The sequence below is a fragment of the Papio anubis genome, chromosome 6 (genome assembly GCF_008728515.1).
Source record: "Papio anubis isolate 15944 chromosome 6, Panubis1.0, whole genome shotgun sequence".
Classification (NCBI taxonomy): Eukaryota; Metazoa; Chordata; class Mammalia; order Primates; family Cercopithecidae; genus Papio; species Papio anubis.
The window spans coordinates 55,217,279-55,237,724 of record NC_044981.1 but is presented as its reverse complement, the minus strand read 5'-3'; the positions used below and the strand labels follow the sequence as shown (position 1 = coordinate 55,237,724).

At 38.1% G+C, this 20,446-nt stretch overlaps 1 protein-coding gene across 30 annotated transcripts in view; it reads left to right on the top strand.

Moving 5' to 3' along the window:
- DST (dystonin) overlaps positions 1-20,446 on the top strand; it is a 488,658-nt gene that overhangs the window by 253,636 nt on the left and 214,576 nt on the right. For 29 of the 30 annotated variants that reach the window (XM_021936750.2, XM_021936748.2, XM_021936745.2 and 26 more), the window contains one exon: positions 401-493. In XM_021936750.2, the coding sequence (XP_021792442.2) occupies positions 401-493 (93 nt within the window). Of the gene's footprint in view, positions 1-400; positions 494-6,378; positions 7,779-20,446 lie in introns of those variants that run through there. The other variant, XM_021936753.2, reaches the window with a different exon arrangement.

The window sequence follows — 20,446 nt, the reverse complement described above, 5'->3', positions numbered from 1 at the left end:
AGATCCCTCAAATGCGCAGTTCACAAATAGGGTTTGCACCTCTATAGGAATCGAATGCTGTGGCTGATCTGACAGGAGGCAGAGCTCAGGTGGTAATGCTTCCTGGCCCACTTACCTCCTGCTGTGCAGCCCAGTCCCTATTGTATAGGTTTGGGGGTTGGGTTGGGGATGTCTGCGGTGGAAGACAAGAATGCAATAATACTTGCTCTTTCTTTGTTGTTATCGTATAATTTGTAATATAAAATGATTGAGAATAAGGGTAAAACAGTAGTTGACTACTGGTATTTAAATTATTCAATTTTTTTCTTTGTATAATTTAGAAGTGCTTTTTTGTAGGTAAAGATAACTGGTTCAGGTTTGATAAACAGTTGGTTTTATCTCTTCTTCACATACAAAACAGGTGAAATTAGTGAATATTAGAAATGATGACATAACAGATGGAAATCCCAAATTGACTTTGGGATTAATCTGGACAATAATTTTGCACTTTCAGGTAAGCCCAAATTTTCTTAATTTCAGCTTCTAATTGCTAGTTTTCAGGTGGTTCATATGAAGGGTGAATGACACATTCATGTTCTATGGAAGAAAAATAAATTTCAAACTTCTTTCTTTAAGTAATATATTTGAATTGTTCTTTTAAGCAACATGCTGCTTGTGAATCTGACAACTAGTTTCCTGTTCTTGATAAACTAAAATATAGTTTTAAAAACAATGTTTGTAATCTCAGAATTGGAAGACATATTTCTTTTTGTTGACTGGAGACACATATTTTTTGCTCATTGGAAGTATTACCTGTTTTAGATACTTAAATGTTTATGATTAGTCCTTATTTAGAATGTTTTTTATTAATACAGTTTCTTAGCTATGTCAACTCTTTCCTCCTTTGATGGACACTAGATGGCAGTATAATTATAAAGAGATGTGAAGTAGAAGAAAAGTCTTCATGTTTTTTTGCAGAGCTGTGCTTTCTCTCTTTAGATTTGAGGAAAGTGCATATTTGTTGACTGAATTATTATCTAATAAACCTGAGCCAATTGAGGACCGATTTTGATTTAGTTTTGGGGAAATGATACATTAGAAAGAGTCTTCATTTGATTTAAGGAGATTCCTAACTTTAGAACTTGCTTTAGTTTACTAACTGCTGGTCTGCTCAAGAACTGTTCTGCTACTAGAGGTGGGAAGGAGGGGAAAAAGGGCATGGGCTGTAAAACTACCTCTTCTGCACTGTGCTCCCTGTCTGGGTGATGGGATCATCTGTACCCCAAACCTCAACATCATGTAATATACCTATGTAATAAATCTGCACTTGTACCGCCTGAATCTAAAATAAAAGTTTAAATTATAAAAAAACCCCAGAAATGTTGTGTGTACAAGCACAGAGCCTGACCCACAGTAGGCACTCAGTACATCTTACCGATTGATTACTGAACAGTTGGATCTTGAAGGAGGAAGAGATCCCTTGCCAGCTTCAAAAAGGACCTGGGGTTTTGAAACAAATCTGGTGAGGAGTAAGAATTTTTTTAAGGCCAGGCACGGTGGCTCATACCTGTAATCCCAGCACTTTGGGAGGCTGAGGCGGGCAGATCACAAGGTCAGGAGATCGAGACCATCCTAGCTAACATGGTGAAACCCCGTCTCTACTAAAAATTACAAACAATTAGCCAGGTGTGGTGGCATGCGCCTGTAGTCCCAGCTACTCGGGAGGCTGAGGTAGGAGACTCTCTTGAACCCAGGAGGTGGAGGTTGCAATGAACTGAGATTGTGCCACTGCACTCCAGCCTGGACCAGAGAGCAAGACACTATCTCAAAAAAAAATTAAAAAAAAAAAAGATTGGCTGAAATACAGGTTATGTAGTCAAATGGTGGAGAATAATGTACCTGGGGGGGCTCGTTGGAACAGGATAGATTTGACAGGTATGGAGAGCTACAGGAAGCAGAGTCTAGGTAAGTCTAGGACCTGAACAGGCAACCGAATAGTTTCAGCAGAAGGACATTCATGGAGATCCAGGTAATTGAAGGAAAAGGTGTTAGCCAGCCAGACTACAGGGCAGCTAATACAGGTGGATGTCCACTTAGCTGGGCTGTTAATGTCAAGAAGAGCCAGTAACCAGAACTGGAAGCTAGGACCCCAAAGGACTGAGGGATCCCATTACTGGAGGACTCTATCCTTAGGGGATCAAATATATTGAACCTAAATGAATGCAATAATTTGGCATGAAGCACAGAACCAGACCTTGTTATCAGAACTGTGTAAAGTCTAAGTAGAACCGACCAAAAAGCTGATTTCATATGGAGTTCTTCAGTGGCTTTGTTGGGGATCATTTAATTAGCCCTAAGTGGGTCAGATCCTAGAGCTTTTAGTAGGGTTGAAACTGCAAGAACCCCAGCTGGGAAAGTCAGAGACCTACTGCAGAGAATCAATCACTTCACCACCAGCTGGTGAGGTAGGCTGTGTCTGAATTTTGAATGTTAGACCAAGGATCACTGGGGCAATAGAAAGCATTCAGGCTTCGGAGGGAGACAGAATTAAGTTTCGTTCTTGGCTCTTTTACTTATTGTTGTGATGCCAGTGGGTAAGTCATGTTACTACTCTGAGCTTAAAAAAAATGTGTTTCTGTTCATCGCTTTCCTTTTTCTGTCCATAAATCTTTTTCAATGACAGGACCTGTGCTAGAGTCTTTCTGAATCCATTCTGGTTTAGAGGTTACCTGATTCCCAAATTGCTTTTCGCTCAATTAAATTTTGCTAAATTTTAAAAAGTGTATTTTAGGAAACAACATCCATTAGTTCTATGTAAAATATCTAGAAATGAGCAGAGTCCATAGTAAGAGAGATAAGCTGTGAAGCTGAGGTAGTGATAAAGGTCAGGACTCAGTTGGGATGCAAAATTGAATAGAAGAGATCACACTTTGCAGGAAGAAAGAAAGGGACTTGGACACAGGGCATAGGGGATGAAGGAAAGGGATTTATTAAAGATAACAAAACTTTTTAGCCTAAGAGATTAAGAAACAGTAGACTACTGAGAGACATGGGGGTGATGCTAAGGGGAAAAGCAATGACCTTCTGGGCGGACTTGATGGGATGGTGGGATATCCTGTGCATCTGTCTACTGAGCAGTTGGAGACATGAGTGGAGCTCAGAAGCCAGAGGTACAGATATAAACTTGGGGAAGTTATCACTACACAAGTGATCACTGTTTTTATCATAAAGAGGGAATCTTCAGGGGACCCAAAAGAAGAGCACAAATGGAGAAGAGATGAGAGCTAAGGATAGAAATTTGGAGAAGGCCCATGGTTATGGGTGCAGGAGAAGATTCTGCTAAGGAAAGAGAAAAGAAGCATTTGGAGAGATGAATGAAAAAATAGGAAAATGTACTGACGAAAACAAGGGAAGAGAATTTCAAGTAGAAAGAATGGTGAGCAGTATGAAATGCCACTAGAGACCACAAGAAAATTAAGGTGGAGTATAGGTCAATAGTTTCATCTAGAAAGAAGACCTTGGAGACCCAAACTCCTGGGAGCAGAGACTAGAAAATAACAAGCCAAAATGTGCAGAAGGATTGGGGGGTAGAAGCATGTATTTAGAGGCTGAGTTTGAGAAAATTTAAAGCAAAAGTCTTCAAAAAGGAATTATGTACTAAGAGAGCCCTTTTGGGTTCAGCTGCCTTTGGAGGAGAGAGGAAGACTAGTCACAGAAGTACCAAAAGAAGTTTCGCAGGCCGGGCGCGGTTGCTCACACCTGTAATCCCAGCACTCTGGGAGGCCGAGGCAGGCGAATCACCTGAGGTTGGGAGTTCAAGACCAGCCTGACCAACATGGAGAAACCCAGTCTCTACTAAAAATATAAAATTAGCTGGGCGTCGTGGCACATGCCTGTAATTCCAACCACTCAGGAGGCTGAGGCAGGAGAATCACTTGAACCCAGGAGGCAGAGGTTGCGGCGAGCTGAGATCACGCCATTGCACTCCAGTCTGGGCAACAAGAGCAAAACTCTGTCTCGAAAAAAAAAAATTGCTTCTAATATCCTGTGGCATAATGTTCTAGAGTCCATTGTATTTTAGGGCTTCAATTATAAGATGATATAACAAATTATCACCAATATTTTTAAATTAGACCAAGGTCTATTTGGAATGGAACGCATCTATGTTTTGGTTAAATGGAAGTGTTCTCTCTTATTTAAATGAAATAACTTTTTTTAGTACTACAATAACTTGAGATTAGAATTGTTTTTTGTTATGCCAAGATACAAAGGTTTGTAAGAGTGGTCACTCAGAGTGACTCTCAGCCTTTTTCTCTCTATTTTACATAAATAATGGAAGCGATTTCAAAAGACCAATTTGTTTTATTTGAACAATATTTGTTGTAGCATCATAAATGGAATCTATTTTTCAGTCAGGCTTTCTGAAGGTAAGCATTATCATTACAGTAATCCTATATCATTAGCCACCACATGCTAGATCCAGAGATACTAAGGTAATGAAGTATATTGTTCTGTTTATTGGGAGAGTATACATGAAATTAACAATAACATAAGGTGATGAATATTATTGATGATATAAATGAAAATAGAATTGTATGGGAAAGGAGCATTGTAGTGGGATTGGGATGGTTTTAGAGAATATGGGACATTTTCACAGATGTTAGAGATAGGTTTTGAAAGATGAATGCCAGTAACCAGGCAGACTAAGTTGGGCTATTTCTGGGAGAGGTAGCAGTGTATATGGCCTAGAAATGGACAGCTGCTGAGTTTGGCAGGTGTATTAGTTCATTTTGTGTTGCTGTAAAGGCATACCTGAGGCTGAGTAGTTTATAAAGAACAGAAAAAAGCTTTATTTGAATCATCACGGTTCTGCAGGCTGTACAAGAGACATGGTCCTGGCATCTGCTTCTGATAAGGTCTCAGGAAATTTTTTAGTCTTGGTGGAAGAAAGGGTGAAGCAGGATTGTCTCATGGTGAGAGAGAGAGAGAGAGAAGGAGGAGGAGGGGTAGGAGGTACCAGGTTTTTTCAAACAACTAACTCTTTTTTTTTTTTTTTTTTTGAGACGGAGTCTCACTCTCACCCAGGCTGGAGTGCAGTCAGTGGCGCAATCTTGGCTCACTGCAACCTCCACTTCCTGGGTTCAAGTGATTCTCCTGCCTCAGCCTCCCAAGTAGCTGGGATTACAGGCATGCATCACCATGTCTGGCTAATTTTTGTATTTTTATTAGAGGCAGGGTTTTACCATGTTGGCCAGGCTGGTTTTGAACTCCTGACCTCAAGCAATCCACCTGCCTCGGCCTCCCAAAGAGCTGGGATTACAGGCATGAACTACTATTGCTGGCCTCAAACAACTAACTCTTAAGTGGGTAAGAGCTCATTACTGTGGGGATGGCACAAAGCCGTTCATGAGGGAGCTGCTTCCATGACCCAGACACCCCCTACTAGGCCCAACTCCAACATTGGGAGTCACATTTTCAACATGAGATTTGGAGGGGACAAATATCTAAACTTCATCAGTGGAGATGGAGGGAAGGATTGGGGGAGTGCAGATCACTGGTTGCCTTTCCATCATGTTAGTACAAATACCAGCGATTATACATTTATATTCTCTTGAATAAGGTACCACTCATTGCCTTTGAATACATTGAAAATCAAGTTAAAAACAAAAAAAATCTGAGACCTTATTTTTACCAGCTTGTCTTCTGGGATATTCAGTTTTTGCTACTGGAGGATGTTTTTAAATGAATAAGGAAAATTTTACAATGCAGGATCTGTTATTGACAGACATCTGCGGTATCATTGCAAACTTGACTAATTGAATATTCTTACTTAGTAAAATATAATGAGTTCCATCTTTTGATCAGTCTAAAGACTACCTAGTGAAAGGCAATTACTAATTTTTTTAATAGTGAAATGATTTCTGCTTACGTGTAAATCCATTTCATGCCATTCTATTTTTTTTTTAACCATGTCTATGACTAAGTGTTAGAAATATGCACACCTTGGATAATCAAGTTTCATTCTGACTCATTATTTTTCCAGCAAGTCCCTCATAAAAACTGTATAATATTTAACTAGGGTATAATTATAAAAGTTACATATAAAGTTTAACTGCATATATATATGTGTGTGTATATATATATACGAATGCACATATATTTCCTTTTGCTAAGTGTTTCATGCTTTAAATTACATAATTTATCTATTTGCTCACATTAAAGTCCTAATAATTAGATGAAGTGATGGCTTGGAAATTTATATTATTTGAAAAGTATTATAAACTATTTTAAAAGATTGATTTTTTAGAAACAATTTTATTAGAGAATTCTAAGCATTTACCACTTATCTCTCCTGCTAGCTATTGAATCATCTTGTTATTTTTTATGACTTGTTTTGAATAAGAGTCTTAATATAATTTACAGAGATTTTTGAGCTTTTGGTTTGTTTCTTTGTGTGCAAGTACCAAAATTAGTTGGTATTTCTTAAGGAAAAAAAATTATGTGGTAGAGGGTAGAGAGTTTCTGAAGTTCAATTTGAAAGGCACTTTGAAACTAAATTTGAAGGGCACTTTCCCAAATCTCTCCTGACTGGTATTTGCTTTCTGTTTGCTCTCATTCATTGAACCACCGATAGTTTCAAAGGTTAAGTGCAAACTTCGTTAGTGTATCTGCATTTCAGAAAACTGAAAGTTAAAAACAGTCATAATCTTCTCATACAGTGAAGCTAAGGGTTTGCCTTGCGAGCTCATCAGTGTTGTAATTTGACAGTGAACAGTAATGTTTGTCTAAGAGGATTGGTGGCCAGAAATAAGCCACAGTGTCTAATGAGACACAGGGACCGGCTGGGCAGGATGCCACAGCATTTCTTGTGTGTGCCTTTCTCATAAGCAAAATGGCCTCAGACTGAAGAGGATGGTCATGAAGTCTGTGTGGAACAGACATCAGAGTGGAATTTTCAGACTTAATAGAGAGGATCTAAGTAAGCTCCGGATTTTGAAATGAGTGAAATTGTGGAGCTGTGATCTCCTACAAATCAAATGGGGAATGTCTGTGGATGTGTAAGAGCTGAGAAGGAAGAACAATATGTAGATCCTGCCAAAACTCCTTTGAACCCTGAAAAATACTCTCCTGGAAGAAAATACTTCAGAAGAAAACCAATCAAGAAAACTGGAGGTGACAAAGAGTCAGTTAAGGCAAACAATGAAAATGAAGAGAAGAAGAAGAGCAGCAGTCAGCCTTCAAAAGAACAGCCAGCTCCTTTATCCAGGGGACTGGTACAGCAGGAATCTGTTACCCTACACTCTGCCCTGGGAGATGGTATTCAGCAAAAGAAGACAGAAGTTGTAGCTGACAGTGTTAAACAGAAACTTCTGCCGAGTGCTGTAAGCAGTTGGTCTGACCATGTGAACACTTCTCCTGCTGAAGACAGTGAAACAGAAGTAAAAGTTAGTGAACTGGATGAAAGGATTTCAGAAAAAGACAGCACTCCATATTGCGCAAAGAGGAAGAAGCATTTAGATGATGTCAACACAAGCGAAATAACATTCCAGGAAAAAACTGATGTTTTTTCTTTTCGAAAGGCAGCCAGCTTAAGCTCTGTTCCCTCGAGTATAGAAAGATCTCTCGAAAAAAGTGGGTTTGCTGAAGACCCATCAAAAAGTTATAGCAGTATACAAGAAAAGCAAAACACTGAGAGATTTTGCCCTCATGCAACACAGCATTTTCAGTTTAAAAAAAAGAGATGCCATTTCCTTTATACTAGTGTGTCCTCTGTTTCTAAGGACACAGATGGAAATGAGGTAAGTGAAATGTGGAGTCTGAGTTCAAGTAAATAAGTATTTCAGGTGCTCCATCAGACTTACATCTAATTTGTCTTTCATAAAGTTATTTTCATATTAGTGCATGTAAAAGCCGTAGAGTTTCATTGCGTTTTATTTGTAGCCTCAGGTTTGATTATTATGGTTTTATTTTTGTGCTGTGCACATTCTTTGATCCCACTTTAATCTAAAAATCCTGTACATTTTCATTATTGGTGGAAGACTTTAAAAAGCACTACAGTAAGAGAGTGCATATCTTTCAAATTTTTCTAGTTCATGATTCTTGACTTTGCCTGTGGAATAGTCTGTGGAAACTTAGTTGGACTGTAGGTAAAAGTTCAATTAGAAAATAGTCATGAGAAGACAATAGCTTTGTAATAAATAATAGGATACTGTAAAATTATCAGTCAATACCGACTTGCTGATTCATAAGTTTGGAAAGCCAGATTCTGGTTCTTTGTTGATTTTCATGTGCAGAAACATTCACATAATTGCTGTCAATTCTGTGCTTATGTTTTGAGGGTCAGGGCACGTCTTTTCTCTTCCTTTATGTTATTCCCCAGCCCCAGTCTAAAATCAGAAATTGTTAGGGTAGCATGCCATAGGAATTTGAAAATGACACAGACTGCCAGGAAGTTTAGATCTTTATTCCTAATACTGATATTTAGCTTTAGAGAAGTTACTTATCTGGGGTTTTTACTTGTCTTTAAAGTATAATTAGATAGGTATTTATTAATTGCTCAAGAAATGTATTATCCAAATAACCTCTACATGTTACTACTGAGGAGTTGATGGCTTTTTCTTTAAGCTATTCCTAACTTTATCTTTTAATAAAACATCTGAACATAAAGAGTATTTGTGATGTTAATCATTCTTGGCAAGGTCATTGTATCAATGAGCAGAGATCATTTGCATAATGATAGAATGAGGTTTTATGAGGTTTAGTGTACGCCATCATCACTGACCTTGGTGGCTGAGTTCTCCTGAAGGTGTCCTGTTTATATACTCTGCTACACCTTGCCAATATTATGTCATCAGTTCTGTTTGTATTTTACAGTGGTTACATTTTAAAAAGAAAACATTCAATCTGTGTCATTATCTATGTAGCTCTGGCATAAAGGCCAGTGCAAAAGAAAACTACTTGACTACTATATGTTTATGAATATAAGCAGTTGGTTTAATTTCACATATGTTTTCCAACTGTTTTCTTGCATAATTTGGCTTCAAGTAAGCTGTACATTTTTGCATTAATGGAAATTTTTATAATCTGTTTCCTTAGTGGTACATTAGCCTTTCCTTCAATGGAAAATATATGTGGAAATAAGTCACAAACTGACCGATCAGATTTGTGAAATAACTGTGATGCAATGTATATAAAGCCTGACATCATCTTGGTCAAAGCTGGATGGGTAGTCATTATTTTTTCTGAAGGGTTTGATGTCTCATGGCCCTGTAGTTCAGATAAAGACTATTTGTTTATTCTGTGGCACACAAAGAGTCAAAATCAACAGTTTAGCTATTCCTCTTAGGACATTCTTCCTGTTACCTTGGAGTTGTTTGACTCTGTCTCTTTATCTTTGGTTGGAAACTTCCACGTAACTCTTTATCTTGCATGGGATTCTATATTTTTCATTGGAGAATTAGTGAGATTGCTGGAAGCCAATGAGAGCTTCCAGCCGCTTCATTGGCATTTCATCCCGGAAATGGCCGAGTAACCAACATTCCTTTTGTTTGCTCTTTTTCATAGCTTCCCTATGTGATCAGTTTTTGCTCTGAGTTGCATGTAGGGTTGGACTCAACTTTCGAGTTAACTTCTAAATAGAATAGTGTACAATTTTTTGAACTTATTTTAACCTGACTTGATCTCCCCTAGTCCTGTGACATTCATCATTCTCAGTCTACCTCCCCTTTGAGTTGTTGCAATGACACGCTGACCTAGAGTGGTCTTCTTGGCTCGAGGGACTCTGTGGAGGCCACTCATCCAGCCCTTCCTGCTGCATATAAATGTTATCAACATGTTATATCTTTATTAGGATAAGTAGGTAAAAAAGGAGTATCTTAGATTTGTATACTGCTTTGGAATTGGAAAAATGGTTTCAGACACATTATGTCATTTGATCATCCCAACAACTGTATGAAATAGGCAAAATAGACTATGCCTCATATACAGAATGAAAAAATGGAAACTCAAAGAGGTTAAATAAATCCTTAAGGCAATATGGTAAATAAGATTACCTGAGTTAAATTATGGCACGATATCCCACTTGTTTTGCCTGTCAATGAAATTTAAGGGAGATTGCTAAAAAGTTAGAGCAGGAATTGATGTTAATAGTGTCGTCTGTGAAGTATATGTTATAAACAGGTGGCAGAAGGTAGATTGTTTGGGGAGACAAGGAGTAATGAGCTCAGTGTTTGTACCTTTTTCAAAGATCTTCTGTTTGTCCAAGACTCACGTTGTACCTTGTGACAAGGTTTCCTACCTTTGTCCTTGAGCTCTTTCCAGAAAACATTCTTTTTTCTTTAGTTTCACAAATCCCACCTCTTCCCAGTTTTGTTAAGTTGATATTAGCAAAGATAGTTGTTTTCATCATCTATAGACTGTGGGTTCTCTAATTTGACCATATACATGTAAGAGTCATCTGAAGATATTTCAAAAAAGATAGATGCCTGGATGTCACCTGCAGTTGGGTGCTCTGTAGGTGATTCTAAGGGTCAGGATGTTGGATAGGGACCTTTTTACTCTTCTTATTCTACAACAGTACTTCTTAAAGCCTGGCCCCAGGGTCCCTGCAGAAGAATCCTCTAGATTGCTTATTGAAAAACACCTTGCTTGAGATTTAATTTAATCAAAATATCTTCTGTCATGAGACAGTATTATATATGTCTTAGGCACCTGCTCATGTGTTTTTAAAAACACACCAGATTTAGAGAACCAGCATCACCTTAGCTTAGCGTTTACCATCTCATTTTCTTCTTAATGTAGGTTTTCTGATAAGCAATGTGGATTATGGCCTGGCAGGCAGAAGATCGAAGTTCTTCTAGTCAGGCTTTGCCACCAGAGAGCTGCATGACTTAGGCAGTCTTCTTTATTTCTCTAAGTCTCAGTTTTATTTTCTATAAAAGGAGCATACTGGACTAGATCATGATCCTACTGCTAATAATAATGCTATTTGTTGAGTCCTGCTATATTCGAAGTACTCCACAACTACATTAATCTTCAGAGCAAGTCTCAGAAGTGTTCTGTTATGAGCTCCATCTTTACAGATGAGGAAACTGAGTCTTAGGAAAGTTAAGTAGCTTACTCAACTCACTTAACAATGAGTGGTACAGCTTTGATCTGACCCAAAATTGTCTGCCAGGCTGAACTCTTACCTGATGCAATTTACCCTCCTTTTCCTACATACATCTTTCCAGTTTTAAATTTCTGTGAATTCATGTACATAAGTGTATGCCTTTTTGTTTGTCCAGTGTTATTCCTGCTCTCTCTTTCCCTCTCTTCCTTTATTTGTTTATCAAACATTTATTATGTATTGAACCCAAACTAAGCACCCTGAGATAAGTAAAATGTAACTCTTTTCCTTGTGCATTATATCTCATTGTTCATAACAAATGACAGGGGACCATGGCTGTAAAGTTAGTCACTTGAGAATTAGTCACCTGGGATGATGATCAGTGTAAGTTTAACTTCTCAGCAAAACATGTGGTGGCTCTATTAAGTAATGAAAATTGAACTGCATTTCTGTTCCTTTCCATCCTTTGGTGAATTGCTGATGAGTAGTGCAGTGGCCTAAAGTAAAAAAACAAAGAGAGAAGGTTAAGAAATGAGTGTGGCTGTTGTACACAATATATTGTCAGTCTCTGAATAATGAAGAGTTGAATATTTTTATTACATTGGCTTTTGTATTTAAAAAACTTTGAAAAAAATTAAGAACCATCTCAGAATGTGAGAGGAATTACGTTCAACCTACCTGAAATATATTTATTCATTATTTTTTTCTTTCACCAACTCTTTTAAGAAGTTTAGACTTTAAAATTTATGATTGGAATTCAAGGACCAGGATAAAATCTGAATGTGTTTAGCCTTGCTCCACAGATCTTGAAGATGAAGGTCATTCTATAATTGACTAACTCATTTCTTGCTGAACCATTTTATCTCTTTCTTTAAACATGAACATTCATATTGATTTCTCTTGACTATTTCTAGTCATTTAGATTTCATAACCAGTTTGTGAAAATATAGTTTTAGAATAATTGCATAGAATTTGGGTCCCTATCAGCATTATGATGCCTTTCTCTGCCTTTTAAGTTAAATGAAGGACATACACAGTTTGAATCCTTTGCTTTACAAAAAAAGGTATTTTTTTTCCCCCTGTTTAAATAAGTAAATGAGAATTTGTTCAAAGTAGTTATCAATTTAGAGCATTAGCACTTGGACTTTATCAACTTATTAATTACTTTTGTTCTCTATTTCACCCCTCCCTTATATAGGCAGTTTGTACCAGTTAAAGTTTTAAAAATGTTTGTGCCATCTTTACAGTTAAAAATATTTTGTGAAGCATTTTCACACTTTTTTTTTTTTTTTTTAACTTGGAAGCAGATGCTAAAAATGTGTTGATTACATTTGTTTCTGCCAAAATAGTTTAAACATTTTTAAAGAAATTGTCCTTGGAAACAAACATCTTGGCTTGGAAATATTTGTCTGTGTTGACAAATTCAATATGGAATTTGCTTTAGCTTGACTATAGTGTCAAGTGATGTGAATAAAAGAGTTTTAGAAATATAATACCCTCTTACACGCCTCCATTCACTGTGGGGCAGGCACTGTTCTCAGCCGTGTGTGTGTATCTCTTAGTCTCTCACACCAAGAAGATTCTATTATTATACTCATTTTACAAAAGAAGAAACTGAGGCCCAGAGAAGTCACAGGGCTAGAAAATAGTGGGAACAGGAAGTGAATTCTAGTTGCTGCCATCCACAGCTTTGCACCAATCTTCCTCCCAGTGTTAAGCTTTTACTCTTGCAATAATGAAATTCATGAGGTAGGAGAAGAATCCTGAGCTTCACCTTCTCCGGCTTGCTGCTTTCATTCTTACTAATATCTACACTCTCTGAAATAGAATATAATCCTTATTTTTATTTTAATAGAAACATATGAAAGGATTGAATTTTCATTTGCTAGTGTTTTCGTATCTGAGTCTCTAAATTAATAGGGATTTGTGTTCCGCACAGAAGAACACTTGACTGTCATTTCTACATCCACTGTGTGTCCCACAAGTCAGTTTCTGCTTCTGTAGGAGGTGGTCCATGGATAGGTAAAGCTCTCTCAGCAGTGTTATGGGGAATCACTTAGCTTGGCAGAGCAGAGGAAGAGAACTTACAAGATGTTGAGTCAGAAGGCTTACATCAACGCAGGTCTTATTATTCCCATCCTTAAAATTGGGGTAGTTTCTTGTTTTGAGGATTAAATGAGGTCACATATGTGAAAAAGACTTAGGAGACTGTAAAGTGCTTTGTAACGTATATCTTTTTGTCTTCTGTTTCTGGAGAAAAGAGAAATACTTTGTGACCATCCTGTAAATAGAAAGAATTCTGTAAGTTTTCAAAACTTTTAACAGGACACGTCTGTCTCTCCTTCAGACACAGAACATTCTGTATAACCAGAATAGGCTGCCATCTTCCCCTCCCTCTGTGATCCCATCTCCATTCATCCTCTCATTTCTTTAGCAGATATTTACTAAGTATCTATTATGTGTCATACAGTGTGCTGACTGTATTCTTCCAATTCCATAGTTAGCTTAAAACTTTGTCAGCCTTCTTAGAAAGGTAGCATGAAACTAAAAGAAAAATAAAAAAACAACAACAATGAAAACCCTGTCAATTTGTTGGAATGGAAATACCCTTGGAAGGAACCATTTAAAAAAATATTTAAGATTCAGTGGGTACATGTGCAGGTTTGTTAAATATTGCATAATCCTGAGGTTGGAGCTTCCAATGATCCTGTCATGTAATACTTGATAGGTAGTTTTTCAACCCTTGTCCCACTCTTACCATCCCCACTTTTGGAATACCCAGTGTTTGTTATTCCCATCTCTGTGTCTGTGTATACTCAGTGTTTAGCTGTCACTGACAAGTGAGAACATGTGGTTTTTGGTATTCTGTTCCTGTGTTAATTCACTTAGTATAATGACTTCCAGCTGCATCCATGTTTTTGCAAAGGACATGATTTTGCTTTTTTTTTTTGATGGCTGTGTAGTACTCTATGTATGGCTGTATATACCACATTTTCTTTATCCAGTCCATTGTTGACAGACACCTAAGTTGATTCCCATGTCTTTGCTATTGTGACTAGTGCTGTGATAAACATACGAGTGCAGATGTCTTTTTAGAAGAGTGATTTATTTTCCTTTGGTTATATACCCAGTAATGGGACTGCTGGGTTGAATGATAGTTTTGCTTTTAGTCCTTCGAGAAATATCCAAACTGCATTCCACAGGGACTGAACTAATTTGCATTTCCACTAACAGTGTATAAGCATCCCTTTTTCTCTGCAACCACACCAACATCCTATTATTCTTTTGACTTTTTTTTAATTTTAATTTTTACTTTTTTGAGATGGAGTCTCACTCTGTTGCCCAGGCTAGAGTTCAGTGGCGTGATCTCTGCTCTTCAAGGGATTCTCCTACCTCAGCCTCCCGAGTAGCTGGGATTACAGGCATCCACCACGCCTGGCTAATTTTTGTATTTTTAGTAGAGATGAGGTTTCACCATGTTTGCCAGGTTGTTCTCGAACCCCTGACCTCAGGTTATCCACCTGCCTTGGTCTCCGTAAGTGCTGGGATTACAGGCATGAGCCACCCAGCCTTGACTTTTTAATAATGACCATTATGACTGGTGTGAGATGGTATCTCATTGTGGTTCTGATTTGCATCTCTTTAATGATCAGTGATATTGAGCATTTTTTCATGTGTTTTTTGACCGTTTGTATGACTTCTTCTGAGAAGTGTCAACATCATTAAAACGTGGGCAATGGACATGAATAGAAGTGTCATTTGTTTTTTCCTTGTTGATTTGTTTAAGGTCCTTATAGATTCTGGATATTAGTTCTTTTTCAGATGCATAGTCTGCAAATTTTTTTTTTTCCATTTTAAAATTAGATCATCTGTTTACTCTGTTGACAGTTTCTTTTGCTGTGCAGAAGCTCTTTAGTTTAGTTAGGTCTGGAACCAATTCTTGAAGCTCATTTTGGTTATTTACACTTCACTAGTGCAGATACACTTCAAAGGCGTTATTGAGAGTAACTGATACCAGAGAGGAAGAGAACATAATGCCAGAGGCAAATCTGGTCTTCTCTCTGGGGTGGGGGGATTGGGTGGGGACTGTTGATTAAGGAGGTACAACTGGTCTAGTGAGGAAAATTTTTATGGACCCTGACATCCAGTTCATGTGAGAGATCCAGGACTGTACCTTCCTCTGAAAATGTGTAGTGTTCTGTGTATCAGCTCCTTTGCCAATATAGAAGTTGAGAAGCTCCAGTGAAAAGGGTCTGCCTTTAGGAGTGAGGCAAACCCAGGGGATTCCCTTTCGTGACCTATCTATGTGCAGCCATTTTCCTGGCAGTAGGTGCACTGGGAGGAAACTGGATGACTGTGGCTACTGAAACAGAAGAAAAATTAGTCTGACTTGTAAGGATAGATTTCTTTTCTAAACACAAAGGAGAAATGCCCCTCTCTTATAATTCTGTGCCAGAATTTAGGAGACCTGGGTTCATATCCTAGGTCTCCTACTAGCATGCTGTGAGACCCTAGGCAAATGACATCACCTCTTTTAGTCTCAGCTTGTTCAGTAGTGAGAGGAGGGCATCCACCAAATATCTCTGCTTTCCTTCAGTTTGAATCCTCATGATTTTTTAATTTTCATTATATAACTTTCTTTAACTATCTCTGTTTTCTTAACTTCAGAGATGTTGCTTTTTCTACTATTGACATAAATTATTTAGATAGTTAATTTGATAACACTGTAAATTATGTAGTTATTTAAAAATGTTTAAGAATAAAAATTGCATTATTTTCTTTGTATGGAATAATAAGATACATACTTTTTAAAAAAGTGAATAAGCTTTCGGGAAATATCCAAGTCAACTTTGGAGCTGACAGTCCTTGTGTACTCAGTGCATGCCATAACCATGACAGCATCTGTAAAAATAGGGTGTTTCTGTTGCCCAGTTGTCTGGTGGCATTGACTTTGCTCATAGGACTTTCACGTTTACAGATTCAGCTGACTAACACGGGTGAGGCTGTTGCAATTCATTTAGCAGTAAGTGGGTCATTTAGTAATAAGCTGTGAATGAAATCAGTATGCTATAAGATGAGATATGTTGGCTTGTTTTTTTTTATTGAAAAGACATTTTGAAGCTCTATACAATGTCAAATTCATGAAATTTTTTTAGATAAGTGATTCAGGTGAAACTTAGCTTTCTTACTCAACCGTAGGTTCTTACCGAGTGGTCTCTAGGCCTGTGTTCCCCACTGGACACTTTTGTGCATTGGTAAGGGTATTCTGCTATTATCGGAAAGTGAGGTTAATTGGAAACCTTTTAATTTTCTGAAATGACAAAGTTTACATGGCAGGGTTAAAACTCATTCATACAAAATGAAAACAGGAAACTGTTTTCTAAGTGTGTTTCTGATCTTTCATACTTTTTCTGTCTTTAATACTTCCTTTATTCCTGCTCTGCATTTATTCAGTAGATAGTTATTGAGCACCTGATAAGTGCCAGGCCACGTTGAGTATGGAGAAACTGTTCCAAAGGGAGAAGTAGATTGAACAAACTACTGTAGGAGAGAGGGAACATATTGTTCATATAGCTTGATATTAATATGATTTGATCATATAGGAGAAGAGGAGAATTGCTTGAATTTGGATTACCATACCTGCGGAGTAAAGAACACACCGTTTTGGGAATGAGAATATAATAATATTTGGTACAGCGAGACTAGTTAGTCGACTGGTACTAATCCAGACATGGAGGCTTAGTACCAGAAGAAGGTAGAAGCCCAATATTATTCGAGGTGTTTCATGACTGTGTTTCAAAACGCGTTGTTGGTATTGACATTGAAGACTAGTGGTAACAATCTAGAGTAAAGATAATAGTTGCCTTGATTCAAGTTGATAGTGGGAAGAGAGAAAATGAAGATATAAGACCCCCTTCTTCCTATAAAAATCAATCTTAGAACAGTTAATATATTCATATTATTACGTGTGTGAATAAATTGCCATTAAAAGTAATGGCAAGAACTGCAAATACTTTTGCACTAACTTAGTATCTTCCTTAGGGGTGTGAGAAACTAGCAGTTGAGTGTTTTGTAGAATGAGCCAACAAACATAAAGAAGATTCAGAAAAGTTGGGTTTATTCATCCTTTTATGCTTTGAGAGCTCCAGTACTGGTTGCTTTGGTTCCCAGACTGCAGAGCAAAATATTCTGCTTGATCTCTCATATTTATTGTGTTTTTTAGCTGTTTTTTGAGACTGTGGCTCACATTGCTTGACTGTGCTCCATGAGGCACTTGGTCACACTTGCACAGTGAAACAAAACTTACGTTGTTTTACATCCCTGACTGACCATGAGCAGGCATGTGTCTGGTGACAGCACTGTTGGAACTATGTGAAATGGGGTCAAGCTTTCTTCTTTGGTTTGAACTTTGCCTGTCCAAATTCCCTTCCTGCGGATTCTCACCCACAATCCTCTGCACCTTTTTCTTTTAGTTATGGTTATTGGTGTTTCAGTCATTGACTGTTGCCTAAGCTCTATCCAGAGGGAGAAGGGAAAACTTGGGATAAAGTATCAGTGTTGTGTGTAAGAGTAGAGGTAATGAGGGAAAAAGATAAGCAGATGTAAGAAAGAGTATGAGGGTTTTTTGGTTGTTGGTAGTGATGTTTTTTAGGCTGAGCTTAGTTTTCAATATTTTTATTTCAGTTTTTGAGCTTACCTATGTGAGGTGAAAAGGTAAAATAGGCCAGGTACGGTGCCTCATGCCTGTAATCCCAGTGCTTTCGGAGGTTGAGGTGGGAGGATTGCTTGAGCCTGGGAAATCAAGGCTGCAGTGAGCCATGGTGGTGCCATGGCACTCCAGTCTGGGTGGCACGGCGAGTCTCTGTCTCAAAAACAAACAAATGAAAAAGTAAAATAGAAGTGATGACTTCTTGATTGTCAAGGCCCAGAATGAGTTCACTTGGATTCATGACATAAGACGTTTTATGTAGGCATGTTGACCTTCCATTACACTCTCTTTGAACTTGTAGGACAAACACTAGGTTTTGGTTGTTTTTACACAGTGCCAAAATAGGTTTTTTGAAAAATGTTGTCAGACGTGTGTTTTGTATTCTGTAAATAATAAGCAAACAAAACCCATTTGGTTTAGTGACATTTTTATGGGTGGATTGGTTGTGTGCTGCATGTCCGCTATAGGTAATAAAGCCTCTTCTCCCCAGTGGGACTTTGAAATATGTGATAAAACAGAAGTGACCAAGAGAATCCTGGTCTCCTTAGTGAATTAATGCAGATTCTCAAGGTGTCCAACTCAATCATAAAGTCATTTGTTCATTGGATATTTACTGAGTATCTATAATGTGCCAAGCACTGCCCTAGCTAGGCATTGCAATACTAAGGCGAATAAGACATTATCTTTCAGGGTATACTGCTCACGTGTTAGAAGGGTAGAAGATCTAACAACAGACAATAATGACACACAAGAGGTACTGCTATTATACCAGTGTGTGTGGAGTACTTTCAAAAGTACAGAAGATCGTCAGGTCCCTTACACAGACCCCTGAGGCAGAATCAGCTGGGGCTTCCTCAAGGAAAAGGATGAGTGGAAGAGTAGCATGGGATGGGAATTGGTGAGGGCTTTCTCTGGATAAAGAGTGGTACGTATAAATGCATAGTATCTGTGGAAATCCATTCTTATTGATGAACTAGAAGTAGTTTACTGTGGCTGGAGCACGAAGAATGTTTGGGGTGGGTGTTAGAGGGCAGGGAGGAGAGATGAGGCTGCGTAGGACTGTGTTACCAATTGGATGTGGGCACAGAGGTTGAAAAGGCATCAAGGATGACCCCAGCAGTTTCTTTTATTTGGGGGCAACTGGGTAAATGGTGGGGCCATTCTCTGAGCTAGGAATGCAGGAGAAAGTACAGGAAGGAAAAAGAGGAATTAATTTCTCAATACATTGAGTTTGAAGGGGCTGTGAGATACAGCACAGTGATTAAGAGTATTAGCTTTGTAGCCAGACAGATTCAAGTTCAAATTTGACTTCTATGTGTTAGTAATTTGGGTAAACTTTGAACAGGTCATATTATTACTTTATGTCTCTTTGTCATTTGTAAAATAATATTGTATATTGTAAAGATTATAAGAGGTAATTTTTATGAAGTGCTTAATCACAGTATCTGGCTCATTTAAGTCGTCAATTCATGGTTAGTTTTACTATTGCAATGGAAGTGTATATGATAGGGAGTTGGGTTTAGGGTTAAGGTTTGGGATGGGATATAGGGATGTGGGAGTCAACTGTGTGAAGGTGGCAGCTAAAGCCATTGTGGTACAGATGATCTAGGGAGAGTGAGGAGAGTGGAGGAAAGAGGCCCGAGGCCTGTGCCCTGGGAATAATGTTAAAGGTTGGGTAACAGAGGAGCCTCTGATGAAGACTGAGAAGGAATGGTTAGAGAGGCCGGAGGAAAGCCTGGAAGGGGTGGCGTCATGGAAGCCAAAGAAGAAAGATTACCAGTGACAGACATCTCAGCGATACCAGGATTAGAAAATGGAAGGATGGGAAAACAACTCTTGAGCTCTTCTCCATGGTGTGTTTCTGTCATTAGACTGTAAGCTCTATGAGGATTGTTGTATAACCAATGCCTATTAATGGTACAGGTGGACATTTATGAGTGTTTGCTGAATGAGTGAGGCTGTGAAGGAAGAGGTGATAGATAATCTCTCACAATATCTTTCAACTAGTCAGCATCCCCCTACCCATCACTTCCATTATGTTAACAATCTAATTTTCTTCTTTATTGGAAAAATAGAGTTAGGAACAAGAACTCCCTCACTTTGTCTGGTCACCTTTACTTAGTTTTAGTGGAATGGTAAGAAAGAGGCCAAATCAAAACAGGTAGAGATGTGAAGGTAATAGAGACAAGAAAATATAGAGTACTTTTTAAGGTAGCTTTCCTAAGAAGAGAATGGGAGACAGATGGTGATAAGTAAAGAGGGAATTGATTTCATGAAGATTATTTTTATTTATTTGAGGATGGAAGAGACTTGGGTATTTTAAATACTGAGAGACCCACATGAGAGGGGATTATTGATAGAATGAGATTGATAGGAAGTAGGAGGTGAAAGGATTTAAACCCCAAGGGAAAAGGAGATCATGTGGGAGCAAAGTTTGTGGATAGCAGGACAGAAGGGGGTTCTTACATGGCTAAAGGAGGAGATGAAATTTGTTTGCTAAACATAAAAACATAAAAGTAGAGGTGGTAGGGTAGGTAGTTGTAGACAAATAGTGAAGAATTTTTATTTTTGGAAATGGAGTTTTAGTGTCACCCAGGCTGGAGTGCAGTGGCATAATCATGATTCACTGCAACCTTGGCCTCCTGGGTCCA